The 20,272-nt window shown below is 34.8% G+C and overlaps 1 protein-coding gene across 19 annotated transcripts in view; it reads right to left on the minus strand.

The window, feature by feature from the left end:
- Btrc (beta-transducin repeat containing E3 ubiquitin protein ligase) overlaps positions 1 to 20,272 on the minus strand; it is a 209,015-nt gene that overhangs the window by 67,587 nt on the left and 121,156 nt on the right. For 14 of the 19 annotated variants that reach the window (XM_078023016.1, XM_078022853.1, XM_078023333.1 and 11 more), the window contains one exon: positions 11,152 to 11,229. The exons of 3 other annotated variants lie outside the window; for them this stretch is intronic. In XM_078023016.1, coding sequence (XP_077879142.1) covers positions 11,152 to 11,229 — 78 coding nt within the window. Of the gene's footprint in view, positions 1 to 3,211; positions 3,305 to 10,688; positions 10,759 to 11,151; positions 11,230 to 20,272 lie in introns of all 19 variants that reach the window. 2 more of the 19 variants (XM_021731886.3, XM_021731888.3) reach the window with 2 other exon arrangements.

A 20,272-nucleotide genomic window follows, 5' to 3' on the forward strand; every position in this document is an offset into this window, starting at 1 on the left:
GGATGTGGCTCAGTGTTTGAGTGCCAATCCCAGTAACCACCTCCCCCGAAGAAGTGCTGATAAACAGTGTCAAAGACAAAATCTTGAAAATAGTCAAATAAAAGAAAAAAAAGGATATTATATAACTGGGAGCAACGATATAAATAACGACAGGCTTTTCACACCATAAACAGTGAAAAACAGAGGACAAAGGGAAAATATTTTTCAAAGTGTTGAAATTAAAACAACAAAAACAACCTCAAATCAGTTTTCTTACATTAGAAAAGGGAATTAAAATACACAGAGAAATCTAGAACAAACTCTGGAGAACCTATGGTCATCAAAATACATAAATATAGATGTAAAATATTAATATTTAAACCTTGGGCTTCTAAATAACTATTCTTCAACTAAAAGGAAACACTAATCCCTGGAAAAAATGGCTGATTCTAGGACCGGTCACAGAAAATACAAAATGAACCTGGAAATAAATAGAGATATATCAAAAGTCAGCTAAAGAGCCTTTCCCCAATCTTGAGCAATTTGAATACAAAGATAGCCAGGCCAGACACAATGGCACATGCCTCTAATCCAGTGGCTGGGGAGACTGAGGCAGGAGAATCCTAAGTTCAGAGCCAGCCTCAGCAACTTAGCGAGACCCTGAACAACTTCACAAAACTCTGTCTTAAAATAAAGAATAAGCCTGGCATGGTGGTGCACAATTGTAATCCCAGTGGCTAGGGAGGCTAAGGTGGGAGGATAGCGAGTTCAAAGCCAGCCTCAGCAATGGCAAGACACTAAGCGACTCAGTGAGACCCTGTCTCTAAATAAAATATTAAAATAGGGCTAGGGATGTGGCTCAGTGGTCAAGTACCCTTGAGTTCAATCTCCAGTACCAAAAATAAATAAATTAATTAATTAAAAAAATAAATAATAATACAGGTCTAAGGATATGGCTCAGTGGTTAAGCACCCTCGGTTCAATTCCCAGTACCAAACAAACACAAAAACAAAAACAAAAAAAAAAACCCAAAACAAAACAAAAAGTTAAAAGGAGAATATAAATATAAATATAATACATTTGAAGGACCCAAATTGCCACTACAACACAATACAAAATAAAAAACTTTAATAGCTATATACTTATTAAATTGAAATTGTTATAAAAATCTTCTCATATACATTTAAATAACTTTTTGGGTTTTGTTTTTTATTTTCATACTGAGGATTGTACCAGGGGAGTTCTACCACTGAGCTACACCCCTGGCCCTTTTTTTTACTTTTTACTTTGAGACTGGGACTCACTAATTTACCATGTTGGCCTCAAACTTGTAATCCTCCTGCCTCAGCCTCCCAAGTAGCTAGGATTATAGCATGTGCTACCATGCCTAGCTTAAATAGTAAAATTTTTAAAGCCTCTCCAGAGAGAAAACTCCAGACCCAAATGGTTTCGCAGATGAATTTTATTAAATTTTATGAAAGATACAAAACCAGGATCATACCCAAATGCTTTTAAAAGAGGTGGAGGAGAAGATTTCCCAATACAATTCATGAGGTCGTAATAACCCTGATACAAAACCTGCCAAAGTCATTAAAAAGAAAATTACAGACTAATAATATCTCTCAAGAACACAGAAAACTTAATTCATGTAATTCACCATATTAACAGAAGGGGGGGTATGATAAAGCTTAAATTTAAAAAGTTTTTCACTAAATTGAATAACTCTTAATAATAAACACTTCGGCAGGGGGCTGGAGATGTAATTCAGGGTTAGAGTGCTAGCTTAGCATGTGTAAAACTCTGGTTCAATCCTTGGCATCTCAAAAAACAAAACAAAAAAACAAAAAATATTTTAGCAAGTTAGAAATAAGAGGTAACTTCTTTAATCGTGGGCACCTAAAAAATTTCCAACTAACACAATACTTAATGGTAAAACATTGCCCCTCTAAAACTGGAAAAAGATGAAAATGTCTTCTTACCACATCAATTAAACATTATATTATTATATTGGAGATCAAAGCCTTTAAAATAAAGCAAGAAAAAGAAAAGGCAAATTAAAATTGGAAAGAACAAAATTAAATAAATGATAGGAAATGAGGTCAATAGTCAAAAAATTAATTGTGCTTTCATATTCTAGGAACAGAGAATGAAAAAACATACAATAGTACTAGAAAACATTAAATACCTAGAAAAAAACTTTAAAAATTATATTCAAGAAATGTATACTAAAGCTGAGCACAGAGGCACATGCCTGTAATCCCAGCGATTTGGGAGGCTGAGACAGAAGGATCAAAAGTTCAAGGCCAGCCTCAGCAATTTAGGGAGGCCCTAAGCAACTTATTGAGGTACTGTCTCAAAATAAAAAATAAAAAGGGCTAAGTTCAGTGAAAAACTGCCCCTGGGTTAAATCCCTTATATTCCCCTCCTTCAAATACATACTGAAAACTAAAACACACTGCTTAAAATTTTAAAAACAAATGGAGATACATACACCATATTTATCAACTAGAAGACTCAACATTAAGATGTTAATTTTACTGAAGTGGGTACATTGTTTCAATAAAACTCCACCCCAGACCTCTTTACAGAGACACTGGGTCTTTTTTGGAAGAGGGGTGTGTGTACAGGGGATTGAATCCAGCGGTGCTTAATCACTGAGCCACAGACCCAGTTCTTTTTAATATATTATTTAGAGACAGGATCAGGCTGGGTTGCTTAGGTCTAGGGCCTTGCTAAATTGCTGAGGCTGACTTTGAACTTGCAATACTGCCTTAGCCTCCCAAGCATCCAGGATTACAGACATGTACCACTATGCCTGGCTCTCACAGACTACTTTTTGAAAGACTTGCTAAATTGATTCCAAAATTTATTTAAAAGCATAAAGTATCTAAAATAATCAAAATAATATTAAAAATAAAAATAAATAGAGAAGATTCTTCTTGATTTCACTTATTATATAAGGCTATGGTAATCAAACGAATAGAAGAGTAGATATTTGGTTCAAAGAAAGATACCTACCATTTGTCCTCCTTGTTCTCTCTGTATGGTTGTTTTTGTTTTGGGGATTGAGCCCAGGGGCACTTAACCTCTGAGCTACATCCCCAGTTCTTTTATTTCATTTTATTTTACATTTTGAGACAGGATCTTGCTAAATTGCTAAGGATGGCCTCAAACTTATGATCCTCCTGCTCAGCTTCCCAAGTTGCTGAATTACAGGCATATACCACTTTACCTGGCTTGTCCTCCTCATCTACAGGGACCAATACAGGGGTCTCACGACCTCAGAGGTCACCACTCACAGCTTTGTCCAGCAACAGCATCTTTTCTAGGAGGTTCAGAAATAGACAATATTCACAGTTAACAGGTTTTTTGACAAATATGCCAATGTAATTCCAGAGGGAAAAGGAAAGTATTCAGCAACTACACTGAAATGTGAATAAAACGTATGGCACAAATAATGAATCCCAAAATCAATTACACAACACAATGAAGAAATGAGATGACTCACAGACTTAAATCAAAGCTTCTACAAGAAAACTTAGAATAATATATTTATAATCATGATACAGGCAGATACTTCCTATCTAAAGGAAAAAAACTGATAGGGTAGACTTCATCCAAAAAATTGGTGTTCTCAACACACCATAAACATTCAGAACACATATAAATGGCAAGAGACTATAATCCAGAATTTAATACATTTGAGTTCAAAACTCAGTAATAAAAGGCAAATTATGCAATTTTTAAAAATGGCTAAAAACTTCACAAAAGGAAATGTGAATAGCCAATAAGCACAACGAAAAGTACGCAACACATGCTTATCATACTTTCATAGACAAATGTTCCTAACAACTTCATTTATAAAGATAGAAACAGCCCGCACCTACCAAAAGGAGAACTGAAAACAAAGTATATTACATTTATTCCATGGAATATAATAGTGAGAGAATAAACTACTGACAATACATAGATAAAATCTCATAATAAATGTTGCAGTGTTTAAAATCAGACTCCAAAAATGCATGATCCCATTACATGAATTTCTAGGAAAGTGCAAAACTAATATATAACAACAGTAAGCAATGCTTATTGTGGGACAATCCAATGTGGGTGGGAAAACTGGTTGGGAATTTTCTTGTGTAATGAAAATATTAATACAGCTTAATAACACTGGTGGTTACATAGGTAGACTGATTTATCAAGAATTCATTGACATACAATTAATATCTGTATAATTCACTGTATGAAATTTTCAATAAAAATGTAACAAGTACTGCAGCTAACATTTTAGGGGGGAAAGTATGTTTGTCTAGTCAATTAATAAGAATATCACGCAGGCTGGGGATATAGCTCAGTTGGTAGAGTGCTCGCCTTACATGCATAATGCCCTGGGTTTAATCCCCAGCACTACCACCTAAAAAAAAAAAAAAAAAGAGAGAGAATATCATGCTGCTTCTCTGGTGGTAGGGGGGAATATTCACAATGACTGGAATTGTAGACCAGTGGTATAGTGTGCTGTTGGCATGTGCAAGTCCCTGGGTTCAAACCCCGGTGTACATATTTTTTTTTTCAAAGTTACAAAAGATAGAAAAACTAATTTATTATCCTTCAAAATTATTCTCTTTCTACCTTATCCATGAATATAACATGTTTAGGGGGAAATTAGATATATCCCTGTCCTGAGAGTTTTCTAGAGTAGGGGATGGCTAGTGAGACAGGCTTTTATTTTCTGACAACGTATCTGTAAAATGGGTATGTGACCTTCATCTCCCAAACAAATGACTTAGATCAGTAAATTAAATTTGTCACAGTCCTTTTGACCACTTTGGAATATAAAGGTTAAAAGCACAATATTTTACTATTATAAGATTTCTTCCAGTTTGAAATCAAACTAGTGAATATAATAGCTGCAGGCAAGAAGGTTCGGTCTTCAAGCAACATCTGAAAAGGTAGCTTCATGATGAACCAGAGGCAGAGAGTTTTGCGTTGGAGTACTTTAATGTTTTTATATTGCATATAAAGCACATAAGCATAAACCAGTAAGATGCCTTGCTGAAAACTACCTTCTTTGTGAAAGCAGGCTGTAATTCTGAACAAGTTTTCAATTTTCACACTGCTGCTAGGGTAAAACATTTTAAAGAGTTTAATTTTTTACAATGGATTCAATGACATAGGATTATCTAACAAAGTAATGGCTAATCAATAGAAGGTTTAGTTGTCAGGTGAAACATATAACACACTAAAAGGGATTGATTGCCAGGCTTCTCCTTATTTACTAGAAGGTATATATTTAAAATGACACAAACTTGTTACCAGGCTGCATTCTTTTAACCTTGCAAAAAGCTGCTTAAGAAATCTGTTCAACAGCCCTATAGCAAAACAAGATATAGTATAATGAAAATGGCTAGCGAATGGGGGGTTAGGAGGAACAGGAGCCTTTAGATATATAGCAACATCAAATCATGTCCTAAGCAAGAATACAGGATAGAAAAAGCAAACTACAAAGTGACATCTAGGGAAGCTGGAACTGGGCTTTAAAAATACCATGAAGATATTATCAAATCTGGTTGAAGAGATGCAAAGCTGTATCTGATTTCATTCCATATTGTTCTTAGGGCAGATTTTTTTAGGACTCATGCTGCTTGGTGTAATAGGCTCCCCCTTTCTCCTTCTTTTTTAATGATACATCCAGATTAAGTACTGAACACAAAATGAATTGGGCCCATATGGATTTTGACCAGCATATAAGCTGTTTCCTTTATAATTTATTCACGATATCTCAACTCTCTATATGAAAATATACTTTTTATGGTCATTGCAACCCAGGAGTTCAATAATATTTTTCTACTAAGTCAATGATTACACAATTTGTCAAAGAATGATTACACTGAAATAAAAATAAAACAAAACACCAACCCCCTATTACAGTCTTCCTTCCTCAAAGTAATTTTAAGAAAGCTAGTTATTAAATTGCTTCTTTTTGAAGAAGGGTTTTTGTAACTAGGCACAAATTGCCAAACTATGTTTTTTTTTTTAAACATTATTAGACTCTGAAGGATTCAGCAGAAGTGGGAAGTTATATAAACAAATCACTTCATCAGATTCAGAAAGATCACTTTTGTCTTACTTAAGAGACCTACATTAATTACCTTTAAGGTCTTTTACATGGACTATTTAAAATATGTACAAATTTATTTATTTATTTCAAATGAGGTGCTTCTTCCAAAGTATTAAATAATGTCTACAAATGCAAAAGCATTTTTATAAATAGGTAATTAAAACAGATGACTAAAATTAAGTCAAGCTGCAAAACATTACCCAGAATGCACTATGATTTTTTTTTAATAAACATTTCAGGCAATTTTTCCATGCAAAGCCCAGAGCACTTCTGGAAAAAAAAAAAAGGAAGTAAGAAGTTTCATAGGGTAAAAACCACACATATAATGAAATAATGCCAAACCCTAAAGTATTTACAAGATAGTCCCTTAAGCACAGTTTGTCATACTGCAATTACACCTTGCCTACTGCCAAGCCAAAGTGCTTACTATTGCCACTAGAGGGAGAAGTGTCTTAACACAAAGCAATGGTAGATAGGGAATGGGTTTTCTTGAGCAATTATCAGAACAAAGCTCCCTTGGCTGTGTGTACCTTCTAATTACTCAATACAATTAAAATGACTAACCTAAAACAAATAGAAAAAAAACTGCCTGCCTGGTAGCAGGGACTTCATTAAACCTTTTCCCCTCATCAATCAAATCAGAAAGAAGAGAATACCATCATATTTGAACACTATAGAGCTCTTAAAAGGAAGTAAATTCTGTGAGGTTTGATCCCCGCCCCCTTTAAGTAAGAAAAGAAGTAGCTCTCTTGAAAAAAGAAATGTCGTGGTATTTACCCATCTGGATGCTGCCTTGAAAACAAATTGTCCTCCAAAGAACAGAAATATAGTATGTTTTCTCTCAGTTCACTGGCTTATGAATGACTTTTTGTTGTTGTTGTTTTGTTAATACACACTACAATGCCATTTTCTGTGTCAGTGATGTGCTTTTTCCTCCTACTCATCCAACTGTAGAAAGGAGCTATACCCATCAGACTTCCATGCTTAAACTGGTTATTTTAACTTTTAGCTCTTCACCTCTGGTTTTTGCAGATCTATTCCAAAGTGATGTTTACAATAATGTAGGATTTTTTTTAGGGGAAGAAGAGATAGTAAGCAAAGAAAACAGTTCCTTATGCCTTTTTTTTTTTTTTTAAAGCATAAGTAGTTCCTTTTATAAGGTCTAGTCATTAACAGAAAATGACAACAGAGTCATTTCTCTTTCAGCTGACAATTGTGACATTTTTCCAGCAGTGTGCAAGGTGTTGAAAACCTGGCAGCTGTTACCTCCTGGGATGAAGATACTTTTTTATCCTCCCTTGACAGTTTAACTCAGTGGGTCAGCACCTTTAAAGACTGCAAAGTATCCTTGAAGAGGATGGAAGCTTGAATTACTGCTCCCTCCCTAATCAATGTAAACCCTCACTGCAGGTGAAGGCTCCAGCTATAGAGGTGCATGGGGGAGGAAAATGTAATGCCCTGAGCCAGATGGTTTTTATCTTGTTTTTAAAGAATAAAGGAACAAGCTAACAAGGGAGACAGCTACTTTGTTAGCTTCTTGGCCTCTCTCATGGCTTTGCATCCCCAGGGTTCCAGCTACACAAGAGAAAGAATACAGAAAAACGTAAACACTTAAAGAAATATAACTAGAGGGCTGGCATCATGCTGCTTTCAAAGAGTTGAGAGAGCTCTACTCAATGCTTTATTTATCACTGCCCACGTTCTCAGGATGGAAAGTGGACACATACACAAAGGGAATGGGGGTTGGAAGAAGGATTAGACAGCATCACAATTTACTCAATTACAGAGAAAGGCTGGGCTGACAGATCCTATTAGCACCAATGTGAAGCAAAGGAGTTGCATGTTGTAATGCTACATTTTCAAAAAGTAATGAGTACTTTCATGTGCCCTGCAAGGCCTTTGCCCTCCATAACAGATATGAATAAAAGCTATGAAAACAGTAGAAGTGGTTTCTTTGGCTTCACATTTTAGGAGTAAAAGGAAACTGTATCTGCTTTGAACATCCTTAAAGTAAAAGTTTATACTTAATACCAAAAGATGAGAAGATTATTCTGATACTAAGAAAATTGACTTTCTTCACTAGGATGCACTGCTTTACTCCCCTCCATCCCCCTATTCCTGGAAATGAAATGGAAAAGCAGGTGTACAAAATGACTTGGAAACACAGGGAGTCACATCTCTCAACTTTCTCCTTCATTTCCTTTTCTGGTAATATCTGTCAGGTTTTTGGAATTACTATTATGGTGGTTTTATAATACAAATCAGGAAATTTTCTCTCCTGCTCTATTTTTCAGAAAAGGTTTTTATATAAAGATTGTTATTATTTCTTCCTTAAATGTCAGTTGAAATCACCAATGAAACCACATGAGCATTTTGATAATTAATTCAATGTAATAGATATAGGGCTATTCAAATTTTGTATCATATTGTGTTAGTTTTAGGTTGTATTTTCAAGGAGTTTGTCTATTTCATCTCAGTTGTCATATTTCTGGCATAGTTGTTTGTAATATCCTGTTATTATTCTTTTAATATATGTAAGAACTCTAGTGATAACTTTTCTTTTAGCTCCTCCAATATTTTATAGTTCTTCACTGTTGTTTCTTAACAACAATGGCAAAACTCCACTTTAGAATAACATATGGAAACTAGAAATTAGTTTAAAACAATACTAAATTGTTAGAACATAACTGAACTGTTTATAATCAATGGTGGGAGAATTCCTGAAATCCCATTAGAAACACCTGTAAAATAATCTCAAGAGACTGGCTCACATGATACAAACCTTACTTATATCAACACTAGGTATAAGGTGGCCTTAATTTTTTTTTTTGTCTATATAATATGACTACTGTGGAGTGGGGGGGAGATGGCAAATGGCACTTCCTTATTGTCATACCCGATAAAGAAAAGGAGAAGTTTAAACAGCTTATATATTATGTCCTTCTTTAAAAAAAAAAAAAAATCAGCAATGGGGTAATCAAGTTCAGGGCAGTCCTGGACAGCTGCCCTGTGACCCATTTCTATTGACCCCTGCTATTCATCACTCTTCCCTAAGATTGAGAGGGCAAGCTCCTAGGGAGTGACCACCACAATAGACAGACACAAGCCAACAGTAATCTGGTTCAAGCAAAAAACCAGATGGCACTGCAATAAATTTACAAATCTGCATTCATGGGGCTGTTAAAACACCCAGAAGCTAAAAGACTCTGAGGGCCCCTGGAGGATCTCCTACTTCCCTGTTTCTAAAGGCCATTTCTCTTTCCAAGAACATTGAGTTCATGCTCTTCACAAAGAGAATAGAGATAAAACCCTTGACAAAGAAGGGAGGGCGAAAAGCCTCATGACCTAATTAATCTCCTGAGCTTGGATCTCAACACTGAATGACAGATATTAGAAAAATCATTTTGGAGCACTAGAGGGAAAAAAAGGGGCTGTTAAATTAAAGTGGCGGGGATGAAGAGAACCTTCTAAAACAGCAATGGAAAAAACAACACTAAATCTCTTTCATATACTACATAGAACAGATCTTGCTAGTAGAAAATGATTCAATAATGTATGCATTTATTTTTAAAATGAATCAGATTAGTCCCATGTGTGACCTGCTGGTCCATCTGTATGTGCTGGACTTAATAGGCACGATTCTCTCTCTTGCTTCAGTTTGAAGTATGAGAGAGATAAATTTAGTTTAATTTTCAACAGATCAGCCTATCCATTTTCCAAATGGACCATCTGGATCAGCCTATTAAAATTAATTTATAACTTTGCAGAGTGAAAATTCGTTTGTTAGCTTAAATAAAGTTGCCAAAACTTTTTGTCCTGTCATTGTTTTCTGATGGTTGTTCCTATATAGTGGGCAGTGTTCCCACCTCCCAATTTACTTTATTCAATACTGTTCTATTGACTTAAATAAATTCCAAATAGTTAAAACTGTAACTGTATCAACATCAATTACTGATCATTTGGTTTGTTTGTTTACAAAGCTTCCTGAACTGACTCAATTCCATGTAAAACAATTATTTTATAAAGAAGGAAAAAGTGCCTGCTCAAAAAAAAAAAAAAGTTAACATATAACAAATAAAAAATGACTGTGTCCAATCAACACTATGAAAAAACAGCAGTCAGAAAGCAGAAGTAGAAACACTCTACCACCAGTGAGGTCTGAGTTTCAAATCACTGACTCACAACAGTCATTTAACCTTGCCAAGGTTCCATTTTCCTCGTCTATAAACTGGAAATCACATCATATCCAACAACTTTACAGGGTTACTATGAGAATTAGGTAAGTATCATGTTTGTTGTGGGTGCTCAACAAATATTAGGTGTCTTCCCCTCTGTCCTATAATGCCTTAAATGCAAGTACCTTAAAATTATTTTTACTGTTGTTGGTCCTCATCTTATCCAATTTTATATAAAAAATAGATGGCATTTTTATTCTTTGGCAATACTTAAAGAACTTGTTTTTGTTTTCAATTAGTGAGGCCGATGCTATAGGTAGTGAGAAGGAAATTTTTTGGGGGCCAGTATTTTAGACATTTTATTTTTTAAAGAAAGAGCACCACAGAATTGAACATTCACAAGTAAAACATGTTACCTTTTGGAGGTAGGGACACAGCAGTGAACAAAAAAATTTTCAAAGAAATCATCGATAGTGGCCTTTACTTCTAGAAAAAGCAAACAAAATATTGCTCAAGCTAACTTAATTACAAGCAGATCTATTTTGGTAATTAACTTTAAAAAAGTATTAAAAATCTTAACAGGAAAAAAAGATTTAGAGTCAATTATTCTACCGTCTGTACTTAAGAAGTACTTAATTTTTCCTGAACAGGACTCCGTTTCTTTGATTTTAACATTAACTACATATAACCAACTTTTACTTTTGCACTTAGGATTTTTTTAAATGATTGTACATAATATTACCTGACAGATGGCTATGGCCAGATCAACTTCAGAGTATAAGACTCTTAACTTAAGCTCCAATGTTTAAAGAACGGCAAATCAAGGACTTCCTGTCTGCTGATAGCTTTTGATTTTTTAAGTAAGACTGAATTTCATACCTGTCTAAGTGAATTCTTCTCTGGTATTATCTTCCTAGGGGGTTCACCATTATTACAGTCTTCTCTCTCTGAGGAATTCTGTGAAAGAAAGTAAGCTTTAATTCAGTTCTCATTATTTTCAATCTTATTCTGTGGAAGTAAACTGAATTACATTTCTAATTCTGTAAGCTAGAATGTCATGTATATTTTATGCATTTATTCATTTTAAGATTTATATACATATAGACATACATATATGTATAGGAAAATACATGCCCATGTATATAAAAAAATGTAAGCAGGGATCTGGGTAGAAAATATTTCATCTTTGTTTAAGCATTGCCTAGAAGATCACATCAATTGGAAGTCCAGTTTAATCATCCTTTGACACAAGTTGACACTGGACACAAAGAAGTTCCAGTCCACACTTAGTTGATAACAAGTTAAACCACAATAATTAACACTATTTTAAATAACTAGTTCCCAGCTATTGTATATGTTTGGTTAGTACAAATCTCCAAGTATGGATCCCAAAAAACAGTTTTTTCTTCTGCTTCTTCTTATATTTGCTTATTGTCAATTAAGTAGCACAACTCTTAACACAAAACAATATTTAATCAGTGGTTTAGGATTAGAGTCCTTTCTTGACACTCTCACCTCAAATAGTAGTTACGAATCTAAAATGTCAATCAGATTTGCATAACTAAGTAGGGTGAAATAATAGTCCCAAGTAAAAAAATGAGTCCAAAAAGTGCTAAAAATCTGCTAATTGACATAATGTAAACCACTATTCTCAAGGTAAATTCAAGAAAAACAAATTATTTATTACTTGAATTCTATTTTCTGCAACTACATTTGCAACATTAATATCTTAAAACTTGAAGTTAATGTATTTATTATATTACATATAGTTGTCACATTCTGACTGGGGAGTTAGCTTATTTTTAGGTCCAGAAATTAGACAACCCATAAGTATTTACCTGAAAATTTTCATGCATGTATGAAATAATAATTATTATATAATCATTACTGTGTCTTAAACCTACATATAAGTTATACTTTTTTGCTTGTATCAGATATTACACTTTTTTTAAAAAATAGTTTTAGTTATAGATGGACACAATACCTTTATTGTATTTATTTATTTGGTGCTGAGGATCGAACCCAGTGCCTCACTCGTGCTAGATGAGTGTTCTACCACTGACATTGTGTTCATCTACAACTAAAAAATATTTTTAAAAAGCCCCAGCCCCAGATATTACACTTTTAAAGGTAGTAAAAGATGAAAAATGCACTGTTACCTAAGGCTCTTTCAGAAACTTCACTACTGTGGCTAACATCTGTGTGCTTTGTTCATTGCCTTTAGCTGGCATGACAGATCAGAACCCCAAAATATTTCTTTTCGGCAAAAATCTTTATAAGATTTAACTTGATGATTAAGAGATGCTAAAATTAAGACAAAGAAGAAAAATAGGCTATAAGCAAAGGATCAAAGAAGCAAGAACTTCAGAGTTCTAAATTATTACCCTCCTCATTTTGGAAAAGAAAGAAAAGGAATGAGAACTTTTGCCAAAAATTGGGGAAAGGACTGGGGGTAGTGCTACACACCTATAATCTCAGCAACTCTGGAGGCTGAGGTAAGAGATCTCAAGTACAAGGACAGCCTCAGCAACTGAGAAAGGCCCTAAGCAACTTAGTGAGACTGTGTCATTAGGGATGGGGGTGTGGATCTGTGGTAAAGCACTTCTGGGTTCAAACCCTAGTACCAAAATAAAAGGGGAGCGGGGGAGATAGTTGAGTTAATAACAATAAAGCATGACAAATGAGGAAACTAGGTTGTAGTGTTAAAAATAACTCTTAGCCAAGAGGAAAAAGAAAACTCACAAACATTGTGACACCAGGGGCAAGGAATAGATATCCTTCTAATACTGAAGAGGAAATGCTGAATGCCAGTGAAAACGGGTAAAGAATTCTAGTCTTAATAGTGGGAATGATGAAATAGTCATCGTACCAAAGTAGTTGCCTGGGTGGCCCTCAGAGGCTCTCCAACATCACTCAGGAGACCTCAGCAATACAATAATTTCATTCTTATCTATGAGGAAACCCAATAAGAAATGTGCTTAATTGTTCTGGATCAACAAGCTCAATTATATCCAATAAATTCTATTTAAGGATAACTAGATGGTGCAGGCAAGAATTATCATTGTTGAATGTGATGTTGCACATCTGTGGGCCCAGCAACTTGGGAGGCTGAGGTAGGAGTATCACAAGTTCTAGGTGATTGTGGGCAACTTGGTGAGACCCTGTCTCAAAACGAAATTAAGGGTCTGGGGTTGTGGCTCATTGGTAGAACACTTGCCTAGCATGTGTGAGGCACTGGGTTCAAAAGGAAGAAAGAAAAGAAAGATATTGTGCTCATCTACAACTAAAAAATATTTTTAAAAAGATGAAATTAATTTGGGCACAGTGGCACATGTCCGTAATCCCAGCAGCTCAGAGGCTGAGGCAGGAGAATCATGAGTTCAAAGCCAGCCTCAGTAAAAAGCAAGGTGCTAAGCAACTCAGTGATACCCTGTCTCTAAATAAAATATAAAAAAGGGGCTGGGGATGTGGCTCAGTGGTCAAGTGCTCCTGAGTTCAATCCCTGGTGCCAAAAAAGAAAAAAGAAATTGAAAGGGCTGGGGATTGGGCTGGGGTTGTAGCTCAATGGTAGAGAGCTTGCCTGGAATGTAGAAGGCACTAGGTTCGATCCTAAGCACCACATTAAAAAAAATAAATAAATAAAGGTGTTGTGTACATTTACAACTTAAAAAAAAAAAAAAAAAAAAAGAGGCTGGGGGTGTAACTCAGTGGCAGAACATTTTCCTAGCATGCCCAAGGCCCTGGATTCAATCCCTAGTACTAAAAGGGGCCAGGGCCGGGTGGGATCATCATCATCATCATCATCATCACCAAGAGATTCAGAAGTCAGCAAGTGAAAATTTGATAAGTTAGCAGGACTGTTGCATTATCTCAAAATATTTCTCTGTAAGATACTTAATATTCACAAAGGTTAAAACAGTAACCTTATAGTGGAAAAATCTTGCAGACACCCCTTAACATTATGTGCCTCTTAAATGATATACTGAGAATAACGTATCATTGCTTTTGAGATACCCCTTGTCAAAACTACAAAACCTAAATTTACTCATAAGAAAACATCAGACTAACCCAAACTGAAGGCCATCCTACAAAATTATCAATCTACTCTGAACAAAAAATGTCAAGGTCATAAGATACAAAGAAAAAATAACTGTTCAGATTACAAGAAACCATGACACATGATGACTAATGTTAATTGTGATTTGAGTTTTTCTCTACAAAAAAGAACATTATTGGGACAATTTAAAAAATGTGAATAAGGTGTATAAATGTGCTAATAACATTAAATCTGTCAATATTAAATTTCAAATTGTTTTCCCGCTTTTTTTTTAAGTTTTGGGTGGACACAATATCTTTATTTTTATATTTATGTGGTGCTGAGGATCGAACCCAGTGCCTCATGAATGCTAGGTGAGCACTCTACTACTTAGCCACAGTCCCCTTCCCGCTTCTTCTTAAAAAAAATATCCTTATTTATTTTTATGTGGTGCTAAGAAGGACCAAACCCAGTGCCTCATATGTGCTAGACAAGCGCTGTACCAATGAGCCACAACCCCAGCCCTGCTTTCCCACTTCTAAAAATATACATAGGAGCCACACTTGATAGCACAAGCCTGTAATCCCAGCTACCAGAGAAACTGAGGTAGGAGGATCATAAATTCAAGGTCAGTCTGAGTGAGTCAGCAAGACCCTGTCTAAAAATAAGATTTAAAACAAGGTTGGAGATGATCTCAGTGTAGAGCATGCCTGGGTTCAATTTCTAGTACTGGAGGGAAATTTACAAATAGGAAAATTCACTTTTTGATGTATGATTCTGTGAATTTTCACACAAGCATAAAGTTGTCTAACTATACCATACTTAAACTATGAACGAATTTTATCAGTATAAAGGCTCCTGCCTTTATACTGAACCCATTTCCCACTGAAAACCACTTTTTTTTTTTAAGCTCCTTAATTTGGCCTTTTCCAGAATGTCATATAGTGTATAACCTATTGAAACTGGCGTTTTTTTCTTTTCTTTTTTTTTTCTTTTACTTACTACAAAACATTGGAGATCTAGTTATGTTGTTACATAAATTAGCATTTCTTTCCCTTTTATTGCCAGGTAATATTCCACTGCATTTGATTTCCTGATTTTGATAATTTGTAGTACAGTTCTTTAAAACTATGTCCCTGTTTTTAAAAAACATGCATTAAAACATTTAGGGGTAGAGAAATATTATGTCTGTTAACTCTCAAAAGGTTCAAAAATTATAAGTAAATGGATATATGTGAGATATGCAATTGTGATAATGTGTTGCCATTAGGTAAATTGGTAAAGGATATAAGGAGATTCTTTTTTTACTATTCTTTCACTTTTCTATAAATCTGAAATTATCTCAAAATAAAAATTAAATTAAATAGGTTGAATCTAGAATAAAATATGTGAAGAAACAGGAGGGAGTAGTTAGAAAAGTGAAAAATAAATTTTAGGGGGAAATAAAATTTTATTAAATTAAAACTAACTCAGAAAACTTGACCGCTGAGAAAAACTCATTTCCAATACTTGCAGTGTTTCGTAATAGGAAATAATTTGCAGAAAGTGGTGGTAGTTCTGGAGTAACAACATTCTATAAACAGCACCAGTACATTAAAATATTTCTGAAAAAGATTCTCTTAACTTGTCACTTTTTATATTAATTCAAATTTGTTGTTGTTGTTTGTTTTTTGGTACTGAAGATTGAACCCTGGAGCACTTTACTACTGAGCTATATCCCCAACCCTTGTTTTTACTAAATTGCTGAGGCTGATCTCGAACTTTTTTGTTGTTGTAGATGGACACAATACCTTTGTTTATTTTTATGTGGTGCCAGGATAGAACCCAGTGCCTCACGCATGCTAGGTAAGTGCTCTACCACTGAGCCACAATCCCAGCCCCATCGGACTTTTTTTTTTTTTTTTTAACATTTATTTAGTTGTATATGAACACACAGTATCTTTATTTATTTTTATGTGGTGCTGAGGATTGAACCCAGAACCTCATCCATGTGAGGAAAGCACTTCACCACTGTGCTACAGCCTCAGCCCCAAGATCTTGAACTTGTGATCTTCCTGCCTCAAGACTCCTGAGTCTCTGGGATTATAGATATATGCCAACATTTCCAGCTCAATAGTTTTTTTTTTAGTCTAGTTTACTAATTTAGAATTAAAAGAGGCAGAATAAAAGTCTCACTGGCACCTCTGAATCCAATTTCAAATTGGAAGCTTTCAGGTTGTAACACTGGCAGACATGGGAACAGAGGTTTAGATAGAGTAATTAAGAAAATGAAATACTCATGCATAAGATCTCAGGGATGTATTTTGGATGAAATATTCTCAGAAGTTAGCCTGGAATGAATTAAGAAAAAGTAATTGCATTTTAAAAGTATTCAGATAAAAATTTCAAAATCAACTATTTCGAAATCAACATATCCAAATTTAAAACATTCTTTTGCCATTCTCACCTACTTCTAGGTCAGCAGCTCCTTTTCTTCAGGCTTTTGTTTTTATTCCAGACTTTAAAGTTTTCAGAGTTGGTTTTTAATCAATCTCTTTTCCTTTGAACATTATTCTAACCAATTTCCAGTCTATAAATTTTCCTTTTAATCATCTATTTTGATATATCTGACCCTAATTTTACATTTCCACTGCCTCCCCTCTTGTCTAGACCCCCAATACCTCTTACCAATGCTATTGGTATTACAACCTTTTGACATTCTTGCCTAAATCTATATCTGTCATAATCTAAACACTACTGCCAGAATTATCATTCTAAAAAGGTTACTTCATAATGCACCAATAAAAAAAATACAGAAAAAAAAAGGTTACTTTCCTGCTCCAAAACCTTTTTCCAAAACCTGACATCTACAGGACAAACCCAAACAACAATTACTACTACTACTACTACCTACTACTTTTTTGTGCTGGGAATGGAACCAAGCAAGCTTCTCATGCAGTATAACATTCATAATCTAGTGAAACCTAACTCTGCATCAAAGTGTCTGCACCATTTACATGACATTCAGCATCATTCACCCAAAAAAAGAAGAGCAATTTTCTTATCCTTGTACTTTTGCTAATTCTGTTCCCTTCAGCCTTATTTCCCAACCTCTTCACCTACTAAAATTCTGATTCAAGTCAACTAAAATGAGACCTGTTCTGAGAAGCCTATGCTTCCTCCCCATCCCCACCCTCAACCCCTATTTGGAATTTATCTGAATTAACACTTTATTTTGGTACTTACTCTTTATATATATCTATCTTTATGTCATACCTTTACATGAACATGTTTTCTACCCCCATCCTGCAGTTCCTTCAAGGGAGGGAGAGTTTCTTTTTCACTGTCATAGCCCAGTAGCTCAAAACAAAATTAGAGAATGTAAATTTTTAAAATGTTTGTTGGATTGAATGCTATTGACAGATTAATTTTTCTTAAACACCACTAAATGTCATGTTGGTCTTTTTATTTTTTTCCCCAGAAAAATTTTTTAATGACTTCTTTCTTTGTTTCCTTGAAATTAAATACTTACTTCTAGGCCTGGTTTTCAGGACCTTCCAGAATTTTCTGCCACATCATACAAAGTTATTTCTCTTAACATATATTTCTGCCATAGTTACGTCTCACAAACATGTGATAGGCTTTTGAAACTTTCAGAGGAGAAGGATCCTTAATTCTAGTTGAGTTCAATTGATGATTATTTATAATGTTAAAATGAGGTTCAACAGTCTTATTTTTCCTAAGAAACCAATCACTCCACCTTATTCTATACAATTTGGCATTAGTTGTATACATTTTTGCAACATAACTCAACTAATTAATAAGAATGAAAACTTATTTGTAAAAGTCTTATAGCTCCCTCTTCCTGCCAATACATTACATCATATACAGACAACAGATGCTCAATAAATAATTCAAACCTTATACCACAGTCCAGTTAACTTAAAAATGCTTTTCATAGCAGAGAAATTTCAGTGATTGCCCAATTACAGTCCTACTGTCCTACTACTTATAGTGCCAGTGTGATCATTTAAAGCAGAAGTTAGCAAGCTCTAGCCTGTGGCATATTTTTGCAAATGAAGTTTTCTTGGCACACAGCCACACCCATTCATTTACCTTTTGTCTATGGCTGCTTTCATACTACAATAGCCCAGTGCTCACAACAGATATCCTACAGTCCACTGACTCTTTATAGAAAAAGCTTGCCAGTCCTTGATTAAGTAGGAAAAGATCTGTGGATAACCAAAGCAATCTAACTTTTCAGAATTTTGGGTGGGGGCTTAGGGGGTTGTTTTGGGCACATAAGAAGAAATAAAGATGTGTGGATGGCAATAAAAAGCAGAGTAATAGCTGGGGGAATATTCTCCAAGATCTAGTCTAATGGCTTATTTAACTATTTTCAGTTCTATTTGAATACACAATTCCTGATAATATGGATAATTAAGAGTTGATTATATAATCAAATGAAAACCTAATTTACCCAGTGATGAAAAGTCAAGCCACTCATAATGACTTATAATAATCTTGCAGTGAGCATCTTGTTCAAGGTTGGATGGTATAACAGAGTCTGAACCTGTTTAAATAGACATCTAGAAGTAACATTTTCCACCTATGCCATTCTTCACTGGGAGAATGCAAAGAATTCTGTGACTGGGATAATCTTATCATTTTAGTAAAGCAGATAATTATAACCCTGATTTTGAACTCATTTTTAAAATGGAATCAATTGCTCATCATCATATAGAATGGCAAGAAAAAAAAATCTTGGGACTAATTTCTACCAACTAGTTGCAAACACGATATAGTGAGCTTTACTGATAAGTTAATAATCAGAATAATGCTTTTCTCAACTTGTTATGAGACTTGGAGCCAATTACTGCCTCCAAATACACATGATTTGCAATATTCAAAAATAGTAACATTATTCCTTTACAAGGTTAAAAGGTAATTTAGCTACCTGAATAAAATCATTCAAACTCTTCAATGAAAGTGGGTGTGTGTACACCGTGTGTATGTGTGTGCACACACGCATCTAAACAATTTTAATTAATCCTTCTAGAATACAATGGGAAAATTTAGATCATTTAAGTTCAGAAGCTGACTGAAAAATCCTATTAAAGGACTAGTTTGGAGGAAAATCTAAAGTGTCCTCATAAGGTAATATTCTCTGCATGTTTTCATGCACACTACTTCTCTGGCACGTTTATCATTTGACATACTCTATTAAACCACAGCCACATCAAAGCCTCCCTATATACTGCTAAACTTCAACAGATCCACCAGTAAAAGCTTTCAAGGAGTGCTAATTTCTAGTGATATACTAATCCTTGTACAGTGCTAGGAACCAGACAGAATGGAAAGCCCTCACTGGAGAAACCAAACAGGACTTCCATTAGTATTGCTTTACTCCCTGAGACAGAAGTAAAAAACTGCCAAGTCGATTTCTCCCCCTGCTACATTGTCCAACACTAATTATAAAACACTACAGATGCAGCCTTTCTCAAAATGCAAAGGGACTGTGTATATTCGCAAAGAACAACTATTTTTTATGCTTCCAAATTCTTAATCCTGTTTGGAGCTGTCAGTGGGGGTTAATGGAAGCCTTGGATAGGAGAATTCCAATCTGGTTGGCAGATGGATAGGTTGGTTATAGCTGCATAACTATGTCTTGCCTGCAGGCACAATTCAGAACACTGTTAAAGCAATATAAAGTCTCTGTCAAGCTGAACCATTTGGATCAGTAGCAAGGAGAAATAATAATAAAAAAGAAGTTCATTTCTGGGCCTTGTGCATTTATGCTAGTATGCAGAAACTGATTAATTGTCATAGTGTGCTGGTCTTCTATACCTCAGATTTCTACTTCTAGAGTAGATTTTGCATGCTAATATAATCATTCTCCCTCTTGAGACATTAGCAAATAATCAAATGAAAAACAGGATCATAATTTACTGAGATTCGAGCAATTCTCTATGCAAATTTGACTTG

Source organism: Ictidomys tridecemlineatus, chromosome 1 (assembly GCF_052094955.1).
Source record: "Ictidomys tridecemlineatus isolate mIctTri1 chromosome 1, mIctTri1.hap1, whole genome shotgun sequence".
Classification (NCBI taxonomy): Eukaryota; Metazoa; Chordata; class Mammalia; order Rodentia; family Sciuridae; genus Ictidomys; species Ictidomys tridecemlineatus.